Raw genomic sequence first — 27,017 nt, 5'->3', positions numbered from 1 at the left:
GTACATGCATCGGCCCTCGCGTCTCCGGAGTACCCTCTCCCCCTCAGACAGGCGAGCAAACCCCCGCTGCATGGGTTCACCCCCAGACAAGTCATCCCCAGGAGGCGTGGGAGGAGAGGGAGGCACGGGTGGGACAGCAAACGTAGGCGCCAATCTGTTAGGAGACCTCCGCAGGCTCTCCTTAAAGGAAGGTCTCTCCCTGAGTCTGGTGTCAATCAAAATCAGGAAAGAAATAAGAGACTCGAGCTCCACTGGTAGGTCCTTAGCTGCAACCTCATCCTTCAAGGCATCCGAGAGACCATGAGAGAAAGCAGCGACCAGAGCCTCATTATTCCAGCCCACCTCTGCTGCCAGGGTACGAAACTCAATGGCGTATTCAGCTACGGATCGTGAACCCTGTCTGATGGACATAAGGAGCTTCGCAGCAGAGGCAGCACGAGCCGGCACATCGAATACCTTCCGAAGAGAAGCAACAAAACCGGAAAACTCGGCAACCACCGGATTGTTGTTCTCCCATAAAGGGCTGGCCCAGGCCAAGGCCTTGTCCAAGAGCAGCGAGATCAAGAAGCCCACCCTTGATCTCTCAGTAGGAAAGGCATGTGGCAGCAACTCGAAGTAAATGCCCACCTGGTTAAGGAAACCTCGGCACTGAGTTGGCTCTCCCCCAAAGCGCTGTGGAAGGGGGGCAGAACCGGTCATACCCTGAAACACCACAGGCGCAGCAACAGGTGTCAGGGTAGACTCTGGCGCAACAACCGGAGCGGCAGTAGGAGCGGGCCCAGGAGCGACAACCGACCCATCGGCAACGGAAGCTAAATGAGCCGTGCGTTCAAGCAGGGTTTGCAACGCCACAGCGAACCGACCCAACAGGTGATCCTGCTGATCAAGTCTGGCAACCAGCGTAGGTAGCGAGGGTGGCCCTGTACCGTCAGAATTCATGGCTTGGTCCTAATGTCATGGAACCATGAACCAGACGTACAACAAGAGATAAGTGGAAAATAAGAAGGTTTTATTGAAGAGCAAGCCGTAAGCAAAGTCCGAACGGATGGCTAAACCGAAGCAGGGTCTTGCGGAGACAGAGGTCAGGAACCAGAAGGGTAGTCAGACGAAGCCAGGAACAGGAACCAACGGGGTAGTCAGACGAAGCCGGAATCAGGAACCAACGGGGTAGTCAGACGAAGCCGGAATCAGGAACCAACGGGGTAGTCAGACAAGGCCAGGATCAGGAACCAGAAGCAGCAGCAGTCTTGGAAGCATGTGAACACAGGAGGACCAAGCAAGGAACTGAAGCCACAGACCTCCTATATATATGAGCTAGGCATCCAGCTCCTCCCAGTGGGAAGGAGGAGCCGCAGGGTGGGAGGCTACAAGAAAACCCAGAAACCAAGATGGCCGCCAGCACATGTCAAACGAAGGGAACAGCAAGGAGGTAAGACCATGACAACTGGCCATGTGTTCTAGGATTGCGTCCCTCAGTTGGGCACTGCAGAGAAACATTAGGAGAGTTTGCATGCTTTGGTCATTTGGGAAAATTGTTTTTTTCTCTGACGAAAGACTCAGACGGTACTGTTACCATATGCAATCATATCCAGCCTTTGGGAAAAGCCTACCCTGAGAGATATCGGAGAATTGTGCCTACTACCTGTATTTTTATTTTGCCACCCATCATTCACTCGGTAAAAGAAAAACTTTATTTTACTATGACCAAGCCAGCCTAGTTACTGGTCTCCATATCCGACCACCTGGTCCCTGTTCTACTGCCTTGTACCCCGCTGCTCATCCAACACCAAGGTCACCCCAGCCACCCCCAGGCAAAAGACCCAAAGATCCATAGTATGCCCCGTGGGGAAGAATGGTTTTGCCCCTCCGACCTCTGCATGCGTGAACTGGGGGAGCACTGGAACAGGGTTGGCCATCGTGAGGGCTACAACCACCTTCATTGCCACAGCCACCACCTGCCTCTCCTGTGGGCCGGAGTTATAATAGCCTGGTTGTTCAAAGATTGTGGTGTCTGTATCAGCGATCAGTAGCACTTTTATAAATGGCAATAATCAGGAATGAGCATTCTTATGAACGCTCCTTTCTGATCAACGCCGTGATCATTGGCCTGTGTAAAGGGGCCTTCAGTTTTTGTGTTTGCACTAAGATAAGCAAATTCTCCATCCCGATTGCCCAAATCCCTTGTAGGATTAAACGCTTGATTATGACATGACATTTTGTACAAGAATTTTAACTAATTGCAAAGTCCAACCTCAGTCTGAGATCTTAAAATTCTTGAAGGCCATTACCAGGTTAGGATCCTATTGAAGGTTGTAGAACATTAGAAAAAGTGAACTCCCACAACAGGGTATGTAGAAGCGCCTTTAGTATACTTTATAAAAGATATATAAGTAGGGACACCGGAGCTGACAACCTCTGGTTACAAAGACTATTAAACCTAAAGAGGTATTCCAGTTATTCGCTATCCACAGAATAAGGGGTAACTATTAGATTGGGGGGTGTCTGACCGTAGAGATCCCCATCGATCATGAGAACAGGGGCCTTGACCCTCTGGGATCCCCAAATGAAAGGAGCAGCAGGTCAAGTGCTTCATATTCAGCCATCTGCGGCAGTCCCATACAGTTGCCGGCTCAACCTGTCGCTCCATTCATTTTGTTCACCCCCTGGGTACCTTTGTTTTGCAGTGGCAATCATACTTACCTGAACCCCGCTCCTGAGTTCTGGCTCCACGCTCTCTCCCTCAGGTGTCGCAGGTCTCTCTGCATCAACATCCGGTTTGATGCAGGTTTACGTGGCTGCTGTAGGGATAGACAGGCCGCAGCATACCATACGTCAGGTCACTGGCTCACTTGACGCATGGGTGAAATGTCACCACTGCTGCATGTCATTGGCTGCAGCGGCCACGTGACCAGTGTCAAACTAGATGTTGACTTGGGAACACTTAAGACCTGTGGCACCTGAGAGGAAGCCATGGAGCCGGAAATCCACTGCAGGTCCGGTCATGCCGGGGAATCTGCAGAAAAGTTCTCCAGGGTGAATAACCCTTGTTTTGAATCTTTCTAAATATTATCAAGGTGGTTGTGCTCTGTAACAATAAGACTATGTTTACAGATGAGTATATGCACAATATACAGGTGAAACAAAATAAAATGTAATATCGTGCAAAAGTTCATTTATTTTAATAATGTAACTTAAAATTAGAATATTGTGAAAAGGTTCAATATTCTAGGCTCAAAGTGTCACAGTCTAGTCAGCTAATTAATCCATACCCCCTGAGCAAAGGGGACCTCAAAATTGTGACTTTGGGTTTTTTATAAGCTGTACATATATATATATATATATATATATATATATGTATATAAGACATAATCATCCAAATTATAACAAATAAAGGCTTGAAATATCTCACTTCGCATGTAATGAGCCTATCTCATATGTTAGTTTCACCTTTTAACTTTAAGTTGCATTACTGAAATAAATTAACTTTGCTCGATATTCTAATTTTTCGAGTTTCCCCTGTATTTCTCCTCTGCTCTTTAGTCTTTTAATGGTATTGAACAATGCTTAAAACATTATGATCTTCCACCAGCTATGAAGCAATCAGCTATTGTATTGATTCCAAAATTGGAGAACCCATTAGATAGAGCGGATGCTTACAGACTGATTTCTTTAATAAACTTGAATGTCAATGCAGTGGCTAAAGTTGTTGGCAGTCCGTCTGCCTAAAGTCACTGGTGAAACACATATTAAACAAGATCAAACAGACTTTGTGCCATCTAAAACATCCTTGACTAATGCAGTGGTCCCTCAAGTTAGAATAATAATTGGTTCCAGGACGACCATTGTATTTTGAAACAACTGTAACTTGAGTAATCGGTTCCAAAGCCCCAAAATGTCATCCAAGATAAGAGAAAGTGAAAAATAAGCAGATAACTAAGACAGATAAAACAAGTCCTTACTTCTGACAGTCAGGAATAGCTACTAACCAGCACCTAATCCAGCTATTTTACCAGAGAAGTGGCCTTGATTGGTTGGATCTGAGTCTGAGGAATTGTGTGTTGAGTCTGGTTTAAATTTACGATGGGTCAGAAAAGATCATTGAATGTTGAAAATATTGTATCCTGAGGGATCACTGTATAAGGGGAAGTCTTTTTTAATACTTAAATTCAGCCTTACATTGTGAATCAGTCTCTGAATAGATGTTTTGAGGTTCTCAGTTTCAGGAATTATTAGGGATTGGGAGAAGCAAAGATAAATCTGATTTATAACTACTGGATTAGGCAGGGATTCCTTTTGATTCTAAGGGTCACTTAAAATTTTTGAGAATTTTTGTCTCCAAGAAGGCTATAAAAAATATGAGAATCTTAATATTTTTCCTTTTTTAAATGGTTTAGAGAAAAAAACCAAGATCTGGTACTTCCCTTGAAAATAGTTGATTGCATTGCTATAATCCAGGGATGCCCAACCTACGGCCCTCCAGCTCTTGCAAAACTACATCTCCCAGCATGCCTGGACAGCCTACAGCTAGAAGGGCATGCTGGGAGTTGTAGTTTTCCAATAGTTAGTGGGCCATGGAACAAACATCCCTGCTTTAATCAAAGTGGTATTATTACCATCAACTCTTGAGATATTCGATGAGACCCCATCAGATATTTATTGTGATTATTTTTTTTCCTTCCTAGGTTGGGCTTGGTGGAGAGGGTATAGTTGTATATGTTAGTCTTTCTTTGCTGTTATACCTGAATAAAGATTATTTATAAAACTAAAAAATTTAACATTTAAAGGGGTTGTCTCACTACAGCAAATAGCATTTATCATGTAGAGAAAGTTACTACAAGGCACTTCCTTATGTATTGTGATTGTCCATATTGCCTCCTTTGCTGGCTTGATTCATTTTTTATCACATTATACACTTCTTGTTTCCATGATTACAACTAGAGTTGAGCAAACATGCCTTTTGGTAGGTTCGAGTTCGGATTTTAGGTGAATTACATAAAGGATTCTGTTACAGAATTCACCTAAACCCTTAACCTGAACCTGCCAAAAGGCAGGTTCGCTCTACTCTAGTTACAATCGCCTTGTAGTCCAGCAGTGGTGGCCGTCCTTGCACACTATAGGAAAAAGCTCTAGCCTATGTGCACTCCATTGGTCCCGGCCACCAGAGGGGCTGGCACCTTTTCCTATAGCATGCAAGCACGGCCACCACTACTGGATTGCAGGGTGGTCGTAATCCCTTGATATGAGCAGTGAAAGGAGGCAGTATGGATAATGACAATACATTAGTAAGTACCTTGTATTAACTTTGTCTACAAAGATAAATTCCATTTGCTGAGGTGAGACAAACCACATTAAAGTTTTCCCAGTATGGACGTCATACAGAACAGTGGATACTGTGGACTACAGCTATCGATGGTCCTTCATTTACTCCATGAAGATCATTGACAGATGAGGATGCATACATAGGCTTTTAACTATGTGCACATTGTGTGTGCAGTTTAGGTAGCAATGGCTCAATGAGCATTTTTTCTATGTTGTAGCAATGGTGTTGCCATTAAAGGGGATGTATACTTTTAGTGCATATGGAGGTAATAGAGGGGGTCCCATTGCCAGCTGGACGGTGGACCACTTTTCAGAAGCCCATCATAAACAATCCCTTGTAGGCCAAGTAATAATTGTACAATATCATTCATTATGCATTACTTAAAGCTTACCATTGTGGTCAGCGTACCCCCAGTCGTCCATACTTCTGCTTCTTGGGGAACTGCACAAAGTTTCTGCCGCCTTTGTTGAGAGCAGGAGTGAAGTCTAGCAGCGCACTTCAATCGCTTGATCCTATTTGCCTTAGCTGAATTCCTCACTGGAGAGGTCAGAGATGTCTGCAAGTTCCACTTGCTCCTCTTGCAGGCAGCGGCAGGACCTCTTCTTAGCAGGCTGGTTAGAAGGTAGTGGCTTTTCTAACTTGCAGCAATGGTTTATACATGTCAGAGTGCCGGATCCTGCCCACTGCTTTACTGTACGTCAATATAATGAGTCTGAACAGATAAGGAGAGGCGAATGCTCTTAGTGCAAAAATGAAGAAATGACATAATGAGTTATGTTCAATAAGTAACCAAGTTCATGTAACTCTGATTGCCTTTACTTCTCACTAGGATCTAAATGATTCTCATAGAACATTCAAAGAAATCATATAAGAAAGTGAAGTTCGGACTTGAAGCGATTTAAGAATAGACTTTATATCAGGGAAAATGTATTATGAATAATTGTTTAAAGGGGTTGTCCCACAAAAAATATTCGACAGTTTTCAAACCAACATCTGGAGCTGAATACTTTTCTAATTGCATGTAATTAAAGATTTAGCATAGCCGCCGAGTTATTCAATAAAATGTATCTGTATAGCGCCACCTGCTGTTTGTTTTTTTCTTATTTCTTTGTGCTGCTCACTGAGAAGGCCGCACTTGCTCAGTTTCATCCTTCAACTGCCTCCTGAACAGTGATAGGGAGATCATGGACACGCCTCCTGAACAGTGATAGGGAGAACACGGACACGCCCCCTTAGCTGTAACACAAAAGACACTCCCCTTCAGCTGCCAGCTTGATATAAAGCTAGCAGAGCAATGAATGGCGAGATCTCTGGACCCATGTGAGGTACAGGGCTGGTTCCAGCTTTGTTAGAAAGAGATTGCCATGTATTATATGATGTCTGATTTTAATTTTTTACACTAGTCATGGGATAAGCCCTTTAATATATTGTTGCCTAATTAATTGCTCATAACGTAAAAAGGGTTTTCCCATACACAACTTTCTTCAGCTATCCACGGGATAGGTGATAAACACAAATACTGGGACCTTTACCAATCACAAGACCCCAAATCCCCTGTATGAATGGAGCAGTAGGGCACATGTGTGACCACCACTCCAGCCACTTTCTACAGGACTGATGGAGATAGCCAAGCTATGTCTGTCAGTTCCATAGCAAGTGACTGGAGCAGTGGTCGTGCCTGTGCAATACCACTCCATTCATATAGAGACTCAGGGAAGGAGAGTCAGGGCAGACAGTAAGTGAACAGGATATACTGCTGCAGTGTGTGCACGCGTGTGCAGAGACCAGATGTGTGGCTTAGTCAGAGCCCCGGCACCAGAGCAGCCAGGGTAGAGAAGTATCCAACAATTCAAATCTGCCGGTACTCAACCTTTGACGTTTGCGCTGCAGCAGGAAGGAGTACAACTCCACGTGTAAATCAAAAGGGATCCCGGCAGCCGTCAGTTTCTATTCAAAGTATTCTTTTATTTTTGTCATAATATTGTCTCTCATGACGCATTTCGGCTCAATAGTCTTTATCAACAAGGCTTTTCGCCTGCGCCGAAGGAAGGAAGTCAGCAGCAGGAACGCGTCCTTCACTCACGGCGCCAAATACTAAACGGGACGGCGCAGGCGTGAGATTTATGGGACACTGGGGAGAACTCGGACGTCAACCAACTGTATATGGGTGTTCCAAAGGGTGAGAAGACGGAGCTTCTAGGTGCTGCAGCAACGCCCCACTAGCACCTAGAGGCTCATTAGCATAATATAAAAATCTTTATTTTGAGGGAAGGACGGCAGGCAGGGAGTTATAAAGCACACTGTTATGTACTGCTGACATTAGCACATCGCTAATGTCATCCAGATACATAACGATTTTTCTCATGACAGAAACCCTTTAAATAGAAAACCATGAACCATGGAACCCTCTCAGTCAGTGTAGACCTCTGATGTCACAGAGAACACATACATAATTTTCAAATAAAAGCAAAATGTTTGCTTTCTCATTGGGCCACAAATGGGCATAACCCAACACATTTCCAGGGATTTCCAGGATTTTTATACTGATGGCCTACTTTAGTATAGGCCATCAATATCAGATTGATGGGGTCTGAACTTTCATTAATGAGCTGTTCCCAAGCAGCTCCGACACTGAACACAGGTGCCAGGTCTATGGAGCTGGTTATTGCCGTGCTTGTCGTTTTCAGGTGACTGGGAGCAGCATTCTTGTTTTATGGCTCTGTCATTACTTGAGTGTTTGCACCTGACAAATCCAATATCCCTGTTCAAGGACACAGCTACTAGAGTAGCAGGCAAAGAAGCTATGGGTCCCCGTAGCCGAGGGGGCTACCTTCAATATTAAAGGAACTTGTAAGACAAAAGCAAATACAGAAAAGAATGCTATAACGACACCGGTTATTCAAAAGACTGCAGAACTGGACTTCACCTTTAGCAGTCACCTTTCCCAGGTACCAACCGTGTCTCCTGTTACTCAGATACCCCCTTGACTTACAGTAGGATGACCAGACATTTGCAAGGCATATTATGAAGCACATATCAACCAGGTAGGTAACAAATACAAAGAAGTAAAACTTACTACTAGATGATAGGAACTGAATAATGATGGTAAACAGATGATAGCACAAATGAATGAAAGAGATGTCAGTCAAGTAATGCAGCAGATGGAAGATGGTGATGGTATACAGACTAGGACCAGATGAATCTCGATAAACAAAAATAAAAGAGACACTGACGGAAAGTGACACTAGCAAGATACGTAGAAGGCTCTAGGACCCAGAGACAAGAAAAATGAAATAAAATAAATAAACTAAGTAAACAATTAACAGATTCCACAAGGAAATAACAAACAATAAACATCAAGACTAGAAGCAAGGCAAGGGGTAGGAGGACTACAAGAAGCAAACTACACTGACAAGACACAAATCTAGGCTAGGAACAGAATACAAGGAATAACAAGGATTCTGGATACAAATGTGTAGAGCTCGCACTATACACCACACTTTTAGTGGAGAAAGCAGGAATAAAGTTGACCAATCAAGATCTCCTCCCTAAACTAACTAAGCTCAGCAAAGTGGTCATCTGACCCAGATTAACGGATCACACAGAAGGCAGTTGCATTGGAACTTCCCTAAACAATACTAGTAGACAGGAGAAGACAAGGCAACAGGAAAATCTTAATGCAGAGATCGATGGAGCCTTGAAATAGCAGAAAGACCATGACACCGAATAAAGTCCATGTATGTGGTACACATCCACAATACAGTGCCTGTAGACTGTTCTAGCGTCACATGGAGACCTTTTCGCACAGATTCATATGGAAAAAAAAGTACTCTTGCATGCTGTAATACCTGCTCTGTTACATACTGTAAAGGTGCACACAGAGCCTCTTGGAGGCACCATATGGTGGCCCCCAATACACTTCAGTCCTGGGTGCACGCATGAAGCTTATTAATCAAAACCTTTCCAATTCCTAAACAAAATGGTGATCAGGGTGTGTCCCATGGTTATTTGTTATGTTGTTATGTGTACTCATCTGTAGGTCTACGTCTGTCATAAGACAAGTGCAGTTGCTCCTTAGATGTATTTATTACATTGATTTTATGTTTTTATATATGGTGAGAATATATTTAGCAGCCACTTTGTAAGGTGCGCAGAGGAAATTTATTATGTCAGGTAAATTACTGCAAAAAATGCACCAAAATGATACGCAACTGACAATACTAGCCAATTCCTCAGGCCGATGTTAAAAGCCGAGAACTTTGCCAATATCTTCCAGTCAGGAACATATCGGAGCCCCTCATGCCCCACGTCACGGTGTCTCAGCACGCATGGGGCACTACCACTGAACTGCCCGTGGTGTGTGACCAGGGTCTGAACAGTGCTAGAAACCAACTCACAGCCAGACTCTCACAGGCCTCCATAGTGGTATCACCAATGCACTGTGAAGTAGGATAAAGCTGCGAGCTGCACCCATAACAGATCATGTGACACAGAAGCTACCAGGTGCAAAAAAAAATGTTACCAACAATGGTGTCACATGGTCTGTTGTGGGTGCGGCTCGCAGCTTTATCCTACCTCACAGTGCATTGGTGATACCACTATGGAGGCCTGTGAGAGTCTGGCTGTGAGTTGAGTCAGACCCTGGTCACACACCACGGGCAGTGAGTGGTAGGACCCCATGCGTGCTGAGACACCGTGACGTGGTGTATGAGGGGCTCCGATATGTTCCTGTTCTCAGCATTTAACATCGGCCTGAGGAATTAGCTAGTATTGTCAGTTGCATATCATTTTGGTGCATTTTTTGCAGTGATTTGTGTATGTATATATTTTTTCATCTGCACAATGTATCATTTTGTGTAAGATGTCCTCGTGGTGCATCCGGTCCGCCCTGGCATCCTCCATTGTACGCATTTTTTTTTGGGGATTGCCGTTATCTGCGGACCGCATGCGGAGGAATTGCTCCCCCGGTTATAGACGCGCTACAGTGTCTGGGTTTGGAGCATTTTCACCTGTTTAGGCCACTTTTTTCAGTGAGTTTTTTTGTCAGGTAAATTACAACAGAATTTGTAAGGTTACCCCAATTCCCCTGTTTCTTGGCGATTAGCGTAGGCTACATACTTCTTTTTAAGGCAATTATATCATAGAACCAGCTATAAATCTCCGGTATATTTGCCTATGTAACCTCCACTCACAGATGTGCTCCTGATTCACACACAGAATTTTCTCCTCATACTTCATTGAGTCATGTGAACTCAGGATGCATGAAAATCCTGCAACTATGGAGGGGTGAGGGATTTAACTAAAATAAGTCCCACAACAAGGGCTTTCAGATACTGCCATGTGACTTCTCGTGTACAAATGAGCAGTTCAAATTAAGTACATTCAGTAGATTTACTGCCTTTGTTTGTTTTTCTGAACGTTAGGAGACTACAGTAGGCCTCATAGAAGCAATGGTTACCCTACTTTTCATATCTACTCTGAGATATTAAAGGAGATTTCCAGCGATATTCTTGCATGAAACATAAGACACATATGCCATAAAATGGGGTTGGGAAGTCTGGCCGCCACCAGCACGCCAAAGAACAAGTTCCTGTTCCTTGTTCTCAGAGTAAGGGCTCATGCACACGGCCATTGTTTTTGTCTGCAACCGTATGCCCGTCCGCGGGACCCACAAAAAAAAGAATATGCCCTATTATTGTCCGTTTTACGGACAAGGATAGGACAGTTCTCCAGACGGCAGGATGTCCCATTCTGCAAAACCTGGCCGGTGTCCGTGTTTTGCGGACCTGTAATTTGCTGACCACAAAAACGGCAACGGCCGTGTGCATGAGCCCTAAAGGTGAACAGCTGTTAAGGGAAGTGAATGGGATTTATAAAACCGTCTGATTAAATTCCTAAAAGTGCACCTTTAATGACTGGCATTCTTATGTGAATTAGATGTCGATATCATCGGATCATTACCACCGAACACTGCATCCAGATGAACGATATTCACGTACGGAAACGGTCTACACTTTGGACAGCACCCGGACTGAACACTGACCAATAAAGTCAATTGGTGAAATGGCATGAGAGATTGTCCCTATGGGCCATTGGTCTATACCGAGAAGATCACAGTATGTACTATTCAGCTCCCCTACTCATTCAAGAAAAATGGACTGCGCAGAGACATCATCCGTGAGACGTCCCTTCAAAAACTCATAGTATTCACCGGTCAGAGCAAAATGAACGGTTTCAATGTGGATGTCTTCACACAGGTATCCACTGATTGGGTTCATTGGGTCGCCAGACTAAAAAGTCGGACATGCAGTACTTTTAGTCTGGCGGCCTCTCGCCGTGCACCGCCGTGCTGCGCCGGAGCTCCGCCCCTTATCCCCATTATAGTCAATGGGGACGGAGCGGCAGGCTGGCGGCACTGCAAAATAGCGGCAGGACGGATCCGACATGGTGAACAGCCTGTCGGATCCGTCCTGCCGCTAGTGTAAAAGTAGCCTAACTGCATATTACAGTGCACAGAGTGAACTTTACTGACAAATAAGTGAAAATAGTAATAAAGGTTAAATAGATAAACACTTTGGGCGTCATTTATTAAACAGAAATCCGCCTAACGCTCACGCCAGGTCTAAAAAAGTGGGCGTGGTGTAGGCCGGGAGGGGCTGGTGGGCCAGTCTCATTTACCATTTTCCATGTCTGTTTTAGGCGTAGAAAATGGTCTAAATGTAAGACAGCTCAGAAGCTGTCTTAGGCTAGTTTCACACTAGCGTTCGGCTGTCCGCTCGTGAGCTCCGTTTGAAGGGGCTCACGAGCGGACCCGACCGCTTCCGTCCAGCCCTGATGCATTCTGAGTGGATGCGGATCCGCTCAGACTGCATCAGTCTGGCGGCGTTCAGCCTCCGCTCCGCTCAGCAGGCGGACACCTGAACGCTGCTTGCAGCGTTCGGGTGTCCGCCTGGCCGTGCGGAGGCGTGCGGATCCGTCCAGACTTACAATGTAAGTCAATGGGGACGGATCCGTTTAAAGATGCCACAATATGGCTCAATCTTCAAGCGGATCCGTCCCCCATTGACTTTCAATGTAAAAGTCTGAACGGATCCGCTCAGGCTAATTTCACACTTAGCTTTTTTTTGCCAATATAATGCAGACGGATCTGATCGAACGCTAGTGTGAAAGTAGCCTTAGATTTAGAAGCGGCGGAGGATACGCCAAAGTTATGTAGAGGCTGGCCCCTTCTACATAACGCTGGCGGATCCACCACCAGGTATAGGGCTTATAAAGACCGGCTTCTAAAAATGGCGGTCTTAATAAATGTGACCCTTTAATTTATTATTTGCTGACTACAGACCTTAACCAACGGAGAAGCTTCCTTTTCCGAGTCTCTTTTACTAGCGAGTAATGCCGTGCTGTGTCATCTACAGTACAGACACCATCGCTCAGTGTGTCAGTCCCTTAGGGACTTTGTTTTATTTTTATAGTGAAATCATTTGACCTTCTTTTTGAGATCAGATGTAGAGATCCCGCTGACTTATTATTTACATTATACTGGATATTTTGCTTGTACATTGGGAGTGTTGCTGACTTGCAGAATCAACAAGTGCTTGTAATATGATACTTAATACTGGATGTATGGATTGACCAGAATTGTGTTCGTTTTTATTCTCAAAAATAAAGTTACATTTTTGTACATCTCCAGAGAATCGAGAGAAATCAGTTTTGGAAATTCTTCTTCTACAAAGTTATTAGATTTTTTAGTTTGATGATGATTTTTTTTATCAGATGGGAAATCGATGACTGCTTGGCCCCCGCCATGGTCCCCAGATCCAAACGATCAGCCATGTACATTCATTTATACAAAGGTAACGCTGTACAAGTGATTTCCACATTGCAGAAAGTGACGCTAAGAAGGGGCCACAGTCCAGAATTATCTGTGCTCCTGGCCAGACGCTGTACAAGGAACAGAAACCATTCAAATACAAGGAGAAACGCAATCTCTTTCCATCATAAACTGTAATTGGACATAGAAGAGCATGACCCAAACACTGATTATAAAGAACTAGCAGTGTATTGCTATGGAACATGACAGTGAAGGGGGCTACCCTCAGCAGCAGTGACAAATGTCCCAATGGACCCTTACCCTCTGTTACTCACATACTCCTCCATGGCATAAATCATATCCCCGCAGGGAGTTTTATATGAGGCAATCGGTGACAGACATAAAGTTACCCTTCCATTTGCACAGCTGGATTGTGTATATAATCCATAATAATAATGTTTCCGGGAGTACAATGCTGATGAGCCTTCTTCAGGACATGTCATCATATCTGTTTGATGAGAGGTCCGACTCCCAGCACCCTTGCTGATCAGCAGTTTGAACAGGCTGCAGTGCTCCGTTATATTCATTGGTCATATGGCCTATGTACAGCTCAAACAGCTTAGTCCCAAGTGAATGGGCTCAAGCTGCAATACCAAGCACAGCCACCATGCAATGTACGGCGCTGTGCTTGGTATGCAGCGAGGAGACTGCAGTGCCCAAATAGCTGATCGGTGGGGGTGCCAGTAGCCGGACCCCCCACTATTTATAGGATAGGTCATCAATATTGTACTCCCGTTAAACCCCTTTAAGTATTATGTTTTTAGGAGTCACCATAGAGAACTGAAGCCTGTATAAAAGCACTCAGCATGTACCGCTCTTTGCAGTAATGGTGTTCCATAAATACACATATCCCAGAATTTAAAAAAGCTGTTTACTTTCCAAAGCTGAATTTACAGACATAGGGGAAGATTTATCAAACTGGAGTAAAGTAGAACTGGCTTAGTTGCCCATAGCAACCAATCAGATTCCACCTTTCATTTTTCATAGCTCCTTTTGAAAATGAAAGGTGGAATCTGATTGGTTGCTAGGGGAAACTAAGCCAGTTCTAGTTTACACCAGTTTGATAAATCTCCCCCATAGTTCTCCTTTACTTTGCATAGTAGAGAGTCTCGTATCTAGTCTTTCTTTCTGGGCTAAATCAATATTTAACAATTATCATCTTGAAAATTAACACCCAATCTACGGAAGTTTTTTTCGTCAGATCAATACATTACGGCCTATTTATACGGTACATTTTACATCTATAAGGGAGTATTAGCATGCCACTGGGCTTTACCAGAAATGCTTTCAGAGATGCATGCTTATTACTAAGATAGATAAATAGAATAGAACTATATTCGGCGACGGCGTGTGATGTTCTGATTCCACATCCGAGTGTCCTGGGTGTTTCATTAGCAATACCCATTGTCAGTGGCGTACCGCCCATAGAGGCAGACCACGCCACTGCTATGGGGCCCGCGGCACTGGGGGGCCCGTAGCGCAGAGAAGGCCCCGCCCACAATATTTGGTCCCGCCCACTCATGACATGCGGCCGGCTATGCGGCTGCTTTTCTTATGCCCCAACTCTTCTTCTGCAATCGCCGCCAAGCCGAAGTCGTCTTCCCCCCCCCCCCCCCCGTCTGACCTGATCCTGACCTCCTGACTTGATCCTGACGCGGAATCAGGATCAACCCAGCCTGCATGTAGAGCTCGAGTCGCTGGCCAATTAGCACAAGGCAACTCTGTTGAGGCAGCTGCTGATTGGCCAGTGGCGCAAGGGAGGCGGGAGAATCGGCTCAAACTTCGCCGTCGGCCGTCGCCAGTGTGCCTGAGCTGAGGAGGCGAAGATTCTGAAGCAAGCACCTGTGTGTGTGTGTCCCTGGCTCCTGGCCTGAAGTAAGTCAGACTCAGAACCGTTCTTCCTGCCGTGTCACTGCCTGCACTCCCTGCAGCAGTGCCTGGCCGACTCTGACATATGACTATATATTATGCTGAGGCCCGTTAGTTTACAAATCTCTGGGGGGCAGGGTGATATCTCTGCAGGGAGCTCGGCCCATATGCTGCATGTAGTACGCCATTACCCATGTGGAGAGTTCATGTATTATTACTGTGCTCTTCAGATCAAACCCTCTAGTATTATATGACCAGATACCCGCAGACCAAGAAATCCTTATATGATGTCCCAAGTGATAGAGCCCCCCTAAATCAATAGACCTCCAGCAATTTTCATAAGACAATGGACCCCCAAATCAGAGATCCCCCAGGAGCTGTGGTATGAGAGAGAACATCCCTAAAAACAGAAAACCTCTAGCTGATGTTACCTGTAAGTAGGCACCAACAGAATAGGAACCTCTCAACAGATTTATCATATGGCAGGGTATCTCCAGATCAGGAAACCCACACCAGATATAGTGGCCCAACCATCAGATGTCCCATGTGACAGGGTGCCCCCAGGTCCAAAAAACTCCAACAGATGTCTCGTTTAACAGGGCACCCCAAATCAGGAGACCTGCAGCAGATCTTATTTGTGACATGGAACCCCAGAAATAGTGCCCCAACCATCAGATGTCCCATGTGACAGGTCCAAAAAATCTAGCAGATGTCCCGATTAACAGGGCACCCCAAATAAGGAGACCTGCAGGCTGCAGCAGATATCCCATGTGACAGGTCACCCCCAGGAAACCCCTAGCTTATGTCCTATTTGACAAGAACCTCCAGATCAGGAAACACTAAGCAGATTTTGCAGCCGCTGTCCAGTAGATGTTCCATGTGACAGGACACCCCCCTGATCTGCAGCCGCTATCCAGTAGATTCCAGCAATCGTGTCTTCAATCAATGGGATATTTATTTCATCAAATTAGAAATGTCCACAATCCTGGACGTGTTTCGGCTAGCATGCCTTCATCAACATCATTGATGAAGGCATGCTAGCCAAAACGCGTCCAGGATTGTGGACATTTCTAATTTGATGAAATAAATATCCCATTGATTGAAGACACGATTGCTGGGATCCTTCTTTGAACATACGTGGATACCATTTCTATCCCATGCAACGTGCAAACAGAGTGAGTGCCGATTGTTTTTTCTTGTGAGCTATCCAGTAGATGTCCCATGTGACAGGACACCCCCCTGATCTGCAGCCGCTATCCAGTAGATGTCCCATGTGACAGGACACCCTGGAGCCTCTAGTCAGCAGATGTCATATGTAATAGGACACTCCTGAATCAAGAAACCTCCAACTGATGTCCCAAAGTGACAAGACACCCCCAGATCAGAAAACCCCTTACAAATCTTGTGAAAGGGTTCCTCCAGATCTGGAGCTCTCACCCAGAAAATAACCCATGTGACAGAACACCCCAGATAAGGAATCTAGATGCAGATATTACATGTGAAAGTTTATCCCATGTGAAAGGACAACCCTGATCTGCAGCTCTTATCCTGAAGGTCCCGTGTGACAGGTCACCCCTATCTGGAGCCTTTACCAGGCAGATGTTCTATGTGACAGGGTACCCCCCACCAATGAGGAAACCCCAAGCAGATCTTCCACATGATAGGGCACCTCTAATCTGGTACCGCCACCATTTCACAGAACAAACCCTTATTGGAAAATACATGTACATTTTATACGTTACTGCAACAAAGTTGGTTAATAATAAAGTAAAAATGTTTATCCCTAACAGTTTCTGTAGGTCATGTATAAATTTATTTAATGGGGGTGTGGCATGGGAGTTGCCAGGTCAGGAAGTGGGAGGGGCCATGACGGGTAGTGGGCGGGGTTAAGGGGCCCAATTCAGATTTTTGCTATGGGGCCCAGTGATTTCTATGTACGCCCCTGCCCATTGTAATCAGTTAGGAAAGTGAGGAACGGTTCATTCAAAAGAGAAATCCACAACAGTCTGTAGCGATCATCTTCCAGTAAAATGGGCATTATCTGGCCACGTTCATAGATGAAATAAGGTCAGAAATGTAGATTTAAGGTTTGTGTCTCTTATTTTTGCATGAGGATCTGATAACTCTGGCTGCGAGAGGTTGAAGGGCTCTGTGGTTTTCTAATATGAAGCTGGGAACTTCATTCTCTGAACTGCAGAGTAAACCCCGAAAATGGTGAAGCTGGTGAAAAGAAAAGGAGTGTATTACACATACAGAGCATTCATGTAACCTTGTTTTATTCTCCAGCTATATTTTGCTTACAGGGATTTTCCACGTTTTACTGCAGCTTCGTTTTACACAGTGACTACACAGTGGACAAAGCCTTCTGCTTCCAGTTTCATCCACTGTTTTGTTTCCAGCCGGCTGCCGAAAATAGCTGATAGTGGAGGGGCCGGGTATTGGACCCCCACTGATCTGATGTTGATGATAATGACCTAACTTAAAGGGGTTGTGTCACATCAGCAAGTGGCATTTATCATGTAGAGAAAGTTAATATAAGCCACTTACTAATGTATTGTGATTGTCCATATTGCTTCCTTTGCTGGCTGGATGAATTTTCCCTTTACATTATACACTGCTCGTTTCCATGGTTACAACCACACTGCTATCCATCAGTGGTGGTCATCTATATACACACTATAGGAAAAAGCGTTGGCCTAGGAAAAAGCGTTGGCCTCTCTGCTGGTCGGGACCGTGGGAGCTCACATAGCCTGGTGCTTTTTCCTATAGTGTGCAAGCACGAACACCACTGATGATGCAGAGTGTAAGCCCTCACGGGCAGGGCCCTCTCTACTTCTGTACCAGTTTGTAACTCATCTTGTTTATGATTAGTGCAATTGTCTGTGTTATGTATGTGCACCCCCTTATCACATGTACAGCGCTATGGAATGAATGGCGCTTTAATAATAAATAATAATAATAATGGATTGCAGGGTGGTTGTAACTATGGAAACGAGCAGTATATAATGTGATGGAAAATTAATCTAGCCAGCAAAGGAAGCAATATGGATAATAACAATACATTAGCAAGTGGCTTGTATTAAATTCCTCTACATACTAAATGCTATTTGCTTTCAAGGGATTCTGTCACCTCGTTTTAGGTTATAGAGATGCGGACATGGACGGCTAGATCGCCGCTATCATGTCCGCAATATACCGGTCCTATAGGGCTGTGTCCTTTTATTTTGTTAAAAAAATTATTTTAGAGATATGTAAATAAGCCCGGTAAGGAGCCCAAGGGTCTGTACTAACCTTCCTGGTGCCCAGCCACGCCCCCCTGTGAAGGAGCCCAGCACCACCTATGTCCTCCGAATCTCCTTCTTTCATCACAGTTAGATTGCCGTAATCTCGCGATGCGCAGTGCCAATATAGTGTTCCTTCCCTATGCTGGCATCAGCCTCAGGGAAGGAACTGCGCATGCGCGAGCTCACACATTGCGAGATTACGGTAATCTAACAGTGACGAAAGGAGGAGATTCGGAGGACGCAGGTGATGCTGGGCTCCTTCACAGGGGGGCGTGGCTGGGCACCAGGAGGTTAGTACAGCCCTTTGGGCTCCTTACAAAGCTCATTTACATATCTCTAAAATCATTTTTTAAACAAAATAAAAGGACACAGCCCTATAGGGTATATTGCAGACATGCTAGCGGCGATCTAGCCGTGCATGTCCGCATCTCTATAACCTAAAACGAGGTGACAGAATCCCTTTAAGGATAAGATATCAATATCTAAAGGATGGAAAACCCTTTTAATACATTAATTTTATCTCAATCTCCTTCTCCGTCTATTTAAATTTAGACTATGTCTCTGACTAGGAGGTAGCAGCAACCTCCCTACTTTGAAGATAACTTACCATACTTATTTCCTATAGGACACACCCAGGTAGACAGCTAGAAATTGTAAAACATATTTCATACTAGTTTACCTTGAATAACATGTAAGGCCCAGTTCACACATCAGTTATTTCGTCAGTGAATTCCATCAGTGATTGTGAGCCAAAACCAGTAGTGAAGACTACTAGAGATCAGGTGTAATGGAAAGATCTGCTCCTGTTCTGTGTTTTTGGCCTGCACCTGGTTTTGGCTCACAATATCTGATGGAAATAACTGGCCAAATAACTGAAGTGTGAACTAGGTCTTATCTGGAATAAAGCCTCCCCTCCATATGTGACAATCAGAGAGCACATATGCTCTTGAATTGATGGTGAGGGGTTGATAACATGCACAGAAGTCCATATTACTTCTCCCCCTGGGGTTATGTATAGCTACAGAGAGATAAGAAGATCTTTGCCTTTCCGCCTCTCCCTGCAGACCCAAAGGCTACTTTCACACTAGCTTTTTAGTTTTCCAGTATTGAGATCTGTCATAGGGGCTCAATACCAGAAATAAAACGCTTGAGTTTTGTCCTCATTCAGTGAGGACAAAACTGAACTGAACAGAACAGAGTGCTCCAAAATGCATTCCGTTCAGTTTAGTTGCGTTCCCATACCGGAGAGCAAACCGCAACATGTTGTAGTTTGCTTTTCGTCCTTGGATGCGGAGCAATACGGATCTGGCATGACCCCCCAATGCAAGTCAATGGGGACGGGTCCGTTTTCTCTGCCACAATAGAAAACAGATCCATCCTCAATTGACTTTCAATGGAGTTCATGATGGATCCGTCTTGGCAATGTTAAAGATAATACAACCAGATCCATTAATAACGGGTGCAGATGGTTGTATTATCAGTAACGGAAACGTTTTTACTGGATCCGGCAGGGTTCAGCAAAAACGCTAGTGTGAAAGTAGCCTAAGTCGATCTGTTCTATCTCAGGCCATATGTCAGCTAGAGTTGTGAGCCAGGTTTTAAAGCTAAGAAATTAACCTTTGAAACAAGGCTTGGATTAAAGTATTAACCACTGTACAGATGGAGATATACGGGTAGATTGATCACAACTGATGTAAAGAAAAACTGTAGCAACCAATCAGATTCAACCTTTCATTTTTAAAAGATCCCCTGGACAATGAACGGTGAAATTTGATTGGTTGCTATGGGCAACTTAGCCAGTTTTTCATTACACCAGTTTGATAAATCTCCTCCATAGCTTTTGGAAACTGGATCAGGAGTGACCTGGTTTCTAATGGTTCTATCTCCAGCTGTTTCACGGCTTAAATTCTTAGCTTTAAAACAAGACCTGGCTCACATCCTGAGATAGAGCTGATTTTTTTTCTTGCTAAAAAAGTGTCTTATAGTCAGAAACCTGATAACTCTAATGTCACTGTCATATGATCTTGTTCTTTCTCCACTTGTTCTTTTTTGTTTATTTTATACTGCCCCCTGCTTTGTGCCCATATAACGGCATATCAACCCTCTCCTGTAATTGACATGTACATGACGTGCAGCACCTATGAAGACACATAAAGGCAGCAGCAGTCTAGTGGTAAGAATATGCCACTGCCCCCACAACAGTCTGGGAGAGACATGCAAAGGGTCTAAGTGTTACATGCGAATTACAAAGTAAATAATAATGAGTTTATATTACACACCTGATCTGAGCTAATAGGTATGGCCTCCTGGAGGATAATCCATGTCACACATTCTAGGTAAGGACTTGTTGTTAGGGACCCCTGATACGTCCAGTAGTCTCGGTCATTTGGCAGCAAACTTGAAAGATCGAATCGTGTGAATGGACATTCTTTGTCCTAGGAAATATATAATATGTGGTTATTAAAACGTTTACATCATATAAGTATATATGATTAGATCTGCTCGAAGAAGTAGAGAAACAGATATATGTTGAGAGTTTGGTCTTACATTTCAGTATCCATTTGTTTTGTTTAGATAAAAATTATACTATTTGTAAACCATTGACTTAAATGGGTTGTGCCATTTCCTATATTGATGACCTATCCTCGGGATAGGTCATCAATATCAGATTGTCAGATTGGTTGTCCGACTCCTGGCATCCCCGCTGATCAGCTTTGTAGAGAGCATTGCGTTCTTTTCACTGTTTACCTGCTCATAGTCAACATCGCAGCAGCGAGCTGGTGTAAGTGCAGCATCTCCGGCCCCATTCACTTCAATGGAAAGGAGCAGACGGAGTGTAACTGAAGTGAATGGGGACTGAGGAGCTGTAATTACATCTGCTCTCCACTGGGATGTCGATACCAAGCAGGTAAACAGTGAAGAGAAGGCAGAGCTTGCACGGGCGCTGCATTCCCTTCAAACAGCTGATCAGCGGGGATGTTGGGAGTTAGCCTCCGCTGATCTGATACTGATGACCTATCCTGAGGATAGGCCGTCAATATGGGAAACGGGACAACCTCTTTCAAGGGCATCTCTCAGCAGATTTGTCCTTATGAAACTGGCTGACCTTTTGCATGTGCGCTTGGCAGCTGAAGGCATCTGTGTTGGTCCCATGTTTATATGTGTCCGCATTACTGAGAAAAATGATGTTTTAATATATGCAAATTAGCCTCCATATCATTGGAAACTTAGAGTCTATGAGCATAGGTTTACTAGAGCAGAAAATGTAATCTGAATATACGAGGTCACAAAGATATATTAGAAAGTCCGGTTTAAAACAAGAAAAATAGCAGGCCCGGTGCATGATGAGAGAAAATCAGAAGACGCTCAATATATGATGAGGAGAATCCCTAACAGCCCGGTACATGGTAGAGAAAACTCGTAAGGCCTGGTACATAGTAAGGAGAAGTGGTCCCCTGGTCTTCATAGTGACTAAGAGGTATATATAGTAGTTAAAGGGTTGATATCATCAGAAATTCTGTTATGTAGCTGACTGACATTAGCGATGTGTTAATGTCAGCAGTACATAACAGTGTTCTTTATACTTTTGTCCCTGCCGCCGTTCTCCTAAAAAACACACTTAAAAATATGCTAATGAGCCTCTAGGTGCTATGAGGGAGTTGATTCAGCACCTAGAGGCTCGGTCTACTAACCATTTATCCCGCCCAGGTCCTCCGTTTAGCCGGACCGGTTCCTCTTGAGTGACGTCTGAGTTAGCTGGATCGCTGAAGAAATCCTGCGCCTGCGCCGTCCACTTCTGTATTCGGCGCAGGTGCAGTGAGTGAAGGACGCGCTCCTGGTGCCGACTTCCTCACTGTGCCTGCGCCCACTATGTCACAGTGAGGAAGCTGGCACCAGGAGCGCGAGGACATACCTGTCTGAAGAAGGTCATAATTGACCGAAACGTCACACGCTTTATTGAGAAGATTGCTTTATGAATAAATCTATCACTTTACATTCAACTAGATTACTGTTGTCTCAATTCACCACTGTGTTTAGGCCGGGAAACCACGGCAACACGCACCTACATCATTACAGACTAGAGTGCCGCACCCTTTTATATATTTATTCTTCCTTGACGAAGGCACCGGTCCAAGATGTCAAGTTTGACCTTTTCATACAACGAATGGGAAACAGCATCCATTTTAACACAAGTCACCCTTCCCAGTGAGTTCCTACAAAACACCTGCGTCTGAATATAGAGCTCGAGACTACAAAAGGGAATCCATGAAACTACAAAATTATGAACTTCACTGTGTCACGCTAGCGGAGTACGCGAGGGTTCAAATAATTCCTAGAGGTCTTCAGATGTCGAAACGACCAACGATCTTCAAGGAAGATCCTACCTTCTGCGAGCATTTTGAATAAATTCTTAACAAGTGTTCTCTGGATCTCATGACCCTTATAATAGCTCACTTACAAAAAGCCATCAAAACAGTTAAAGACTCCGTCCAGACAGCTGAACATCAACTAAGGGCTACCCTGTCACCAGAAGCCTTTTTACAGCTACAGGAATAAGTGTCAACTACTCTCGCAAACCAGAAGAAGGAAGCAGAGGCTAAAAGGAAGACGTTTTTTAGGGATTCTGAAGATTACAGGAACATCCGGGTCTACAAATGGCAAGAATCATATCCAGCTTACAACCTCAGAAGATCCTCCTCAGGTTCCAGAACAGAAATGAGAACAGAATCCACTCACCCAGCCGCTTTTTTAGGCTGACGATCTATTTTACTATATAATCGGCCTATTACCTTTATTAGCCTAGTGTACCTTCTTACTTCCGTCTGGACATTCACTTCCGGTCGCCGTGCCTTTTAAGTGGACAGAGTTCCCACAGTCAACAGCAGTTTTTTCCCTGGTGTTATGTACACCATTCTACAGCCTGCCGCACCTCTAACTTTTCTATCTTCTGAGATTTCTATTGGCAACAGCCCAATTGGGGGCACCCGGTTCCATTTCCAGTGTTAGTACTAATGTGTACTTTACTGTGGTTATTCATTTTAATTTCTGCCATTATGTCCCAGTTTTGTAGTAATTACTACATTGATATACATTTGTATTTTCTTTTTAACTACTATATATACCTCTTAGTCACAATGAAGACCAGGGGACCACTTCTCCTTACCATGTACCGGACCTTCTGAGTTTTTTCTACCATGTACTGGGCTGTTAGAGATTCTCCTCATCGTATAATGAGCTTCCTCAGATTTTCTCTCATCATGCACCGGGCCTGCTATTTTCCTTGTTTTAAACCAGGCTTTCTAATATATCTTTGTGACCTCGTATATTTAGATGACATTTTCTGCTCTAGTAAACCTATGCTCATAGACTCTGTTACTAAGTTTCCAATGATATGGAGAAACTTCCAAATATGATTAGGATGCATTCCTTTAGGACTATATGTTCAGACTTGATGTCACCCAAATATACTGTATTTTTGACTATGTTCACAGTGTCTGAAGAAGGTCGTAATTGACTGAAACGTCACACACTTTATTGAGAAGATTGCCTTATGAATAAATCTATCACTTTGCATTCAACTAGAGTGCTGTTGTCTCAATTCCCCACTGGTAGGCATATTCAACCATAAAAGCATAGGTTTGCATCCCTTTTGAGTTTTGACCGTATAATTAAAACAAGGTAAATAAAACATATACAGTATGTCAAGTATGCGGCTCTAATATAATGCTAACAGACCGATTTCCTATAAAAAAAAAAGTTATTGCTAAACAAAATTGTGAAGGAGATAATAAAAAAACAACAAAAGCAAGTAACTTTAGTGAGAAGTATGTGTCAAACATAAAGCAGATTAGCTGGTAGGATTCCCTGTGGTTTCTGCAGTTCTGTCAGCGTGCTATACCCTGCTATATACAGAAATCTATCATCTGCCAATGTACTGCAGGCAGAATATATATATACTGTCACCTGACAGATCTGCATGGAATGTGAACATCTCCTTCACTTCCCACCTCTCAGCTTTTATTCACTTCTTACTGTGAACCCCCATCTTTATTCCAGGGCCAGATAACATTTGGAGGCAAAAAGTATTAAAAAGTCCCATGTCTTACAGTTGCAGATGGGAGGAGGGTGTTGAACTAAGCATTTTTTTTTTCTCTACACCAAAATGCTTTAGAAGAACTTCAGCCGTACAGGCCAATAAAAGCTGCATCATGTCAGAACCTGGTGATAATTTTTGTATGCATTACTTTCTTCTTGAGATTTTTTTTGCTCATAGACTTAATATACCTTGGGTTAGGTTCACATCTGTAGTGGAAGTTGCGGCTGGAGCCTCAGTTGCAGATTCCATGAAAAATACCGGACAAAAAGAAACACTTCATGGGATCCAGCGGGTGCCTGGCATATACAGGATCCGGCGCTAGTTGGTACATATGCTACAACCAGCCCAAGAAAAGCGGAGCGGAGGATTAGAGTGGTAGTAGCTCTGCATGTAACTGTCAATCAGAGTGGCAATCCTCACACCAATGCTTCCTAGGACCACGCCAATGAAAGGAGGGTGCACCCTTCCCTTATGTTGGGGATCCTGCCTGATGGTAGTTGGGGTGCCGTTGGTGTTGTGAGTTTGTTGCGGGTGCAAGGCAGGAGATGAGGGGGTGCAATGGCCAACGTATGGTACAGGAGTCAGTAACCAGGCCAGGAGAGTTGTAGTACATCTAACGGTAATCCAAATAGCTTCCTAGTTGACTCCAATGCTTGGCCATGCAGTTTCTAGACCTTCTTGGCTCTTTGCTTTATCTCTCTTGTAGAAATGGTAAGGTGATAATCCTCAGAGAAGGTGATTCTCTGTAACTTTGGTCTAGTCCTGTGAGGAGTGGTGTACATACGGTATAGCAGCCTCCTCTTCTGCTAACACACTGGACTGACTAGACTAACTAAGCTAAGGGCAGATCCAGGATCCAAACCTAACTTGCTGCAGTGGCTAAGGCAGGGTAGTTAACCCCATCTCATCCATACCACAGCTATGCTGGGTACATTACAAGATATGAGATAAAATAATACTAAGTAACATTAAATGGCATTACAGAACAAAACAATTTGCAAGTGTCGAGCTCTGGGGTACTACACATACCTTTGTTTTTACCTGGCCTAGACTGTCAATTATATTTTGGATTGCTGGATTCGGCTCTCCAATCTGTAAAAATAAAATCACAATAAATTGTAATTTATTATTCTTAGATAATATTTATTATTCAAAACAATCTGATAAGACAACCTAACCTATGATCTACAATTCAACAGTGAAGCTTATCAATTGTTCTGCTTGAGTAAACCTGAGGTCATTAAAGGGATATTATCACCTTATAAGAAGATGACATATCACTAGAATATGCCATCAATTTATGCGGGTATGACCTTTGGGGCCCCCATCAATCCTGAGATTACACTGCTCAGGTGTAGTCATGGCCAACTGTGCTTGCCCTATCCACTTAAAGGGGTTCTGCACTTTGTTTAAACTGATGATCTATCCTCTGGATAGATCATCAGCTTCTGATCAGCGGCGTCCGACACCCGAGACCCCCGCCGATCAGCTGTTTGAGAAGGCCTGGGCAGGGCTAAGCTCCATTCAAGTGAACAGAGCTTAGCCGCGCCCAGGCCAGTGATACTAGTCGTAATGTCACTGGGCCAGCGGTAAACAGTGAGAAGGCAGCGCCGCTCCCTTTTCAAACAGCTGATTGGCGGGGGTCCCGGGTGTTGGACCCCCGTCGATCAGAAGCTGATGATCTATCCAGAGGATAGATCATCAGTTTAAACAAAGTGCAGAACCCCTTTTAAAAATAGTGAAGGAGACGCAGCACTACTTTATTTTCTCAGGATGGGTAGGGGTCCCAGAGATCAAACACATCAATCATAAAGTGATGGCATAACCTAGCAGGTATGCTATAATTTTTTTTAAGATCTGATGGGCCTTTAAACATTGTACACCAGCTTAGGCCTTATTTACATAAGGGGTGCTGAATACAAATGCACACCAGACTTACATTTTTATTTATTAAAAAGTTTGTGTTGGTCTATGACATAAAATCCAAATAAAATACATTTAGGTTTGTGGGTATGAAAAAATGTGGAAAAGTTCAAGACTAGGTATGAATACTTTTTCAAGGCACTATAAATTTTGCAGGAATTCACAGTTATCTCTGTTATTACTTCTAGTTAATATTTATGGGTTTATTATCATGTGAATGCCTTAAAGGTCATTTCATCTAGGATTATAATACTTTGAATTAGAATACTTTGAAGTGCTATTGCATCAGGTAGTTGTTAAAGGGAGTCTGTCACCATGATTTTAGACTATTATTTGCAGTGATACATGAGTAAAGCTACACATAAGGAGCGCAGATCATCATGTTTTATTCTCCCACTGCTCCCTGTTCAAAGCTGTGATGAAATACACAATTCTGAATTCTTTTCAGTGCTAACATAAAGAATCATGTACGCATGCACAGCAGTATTGAAAATGTATTTCAGTGCAGCTTTAAATGTTGAGAGGAGGAAAATGTAAAAAAGTAGCGGTCTGGACTTCTTATCGGCAGTACAATTCATGTATTACAGCAGGTAATAGTCCAAGATTGTGTTGACAGATAACCTTTAAAAATGTATTTTACTGTACACCTCTTTC

The 27,017-nt window shown here is 43.8% G+C and overlaps 1 protein-coding gene across 2 annotated transcripts in view; it reads right to left on the bottom strand.

Moving 5' to 3' along the window:
• Positions 1–16,757: 16,757 nt before the first annotated feature.
• The window catches only part of LOC122922744 (carbonic anhydrase 13-like), a 52,197-nt gene continuing 41,937 nt past the window's right edge, over positions 16,758–27,017 (bottom strand). For both annotated transcript variants that reach the window (XM_044273452.1, XM_044273451.1), the window contains exons 5-7: positions 25,470–25,532; positions 20,623–20,778; positions 16,758–17,279 (exon numbers count right to left, since the gene is read on the bottom strand). In XM_044273452.1, coding sequence (XP_044129387.1) covers positions 17,142–17,279; positions 20,623–20,778; positions 25,470–25,532 — 357 coding nt within the window. In that variant the 3' untranslated portion in view covers positions 16,758–17,141. The remainder of the gene's footprint in view (positions 17,280–20,622; positions 20,779–25,469; positions 25,533–27,017) is intronic.

Source organism: Bufo gargarizans, unplaced genomic scaffold (genome assembly GCF_014858855.1).
Source record: "Bufo gargarizans isolate SCDJY-AF-19 unplaced genomic scaffold, ASM1485885v1 fragScaff_scaffold_685_pilon:::fragment_4:::debris, whole genome shotgun sequence".
Taxonomy (NCBI): domain Eukaryota; kingdom Metazoa; phylum Chordata; class Amphibia; order Anura; family Bufonidae; genus Bufo; species Bufo gargarizans.
This window is presented reverse-complemented; position numbering and strand designations above follow the sequence as displayed.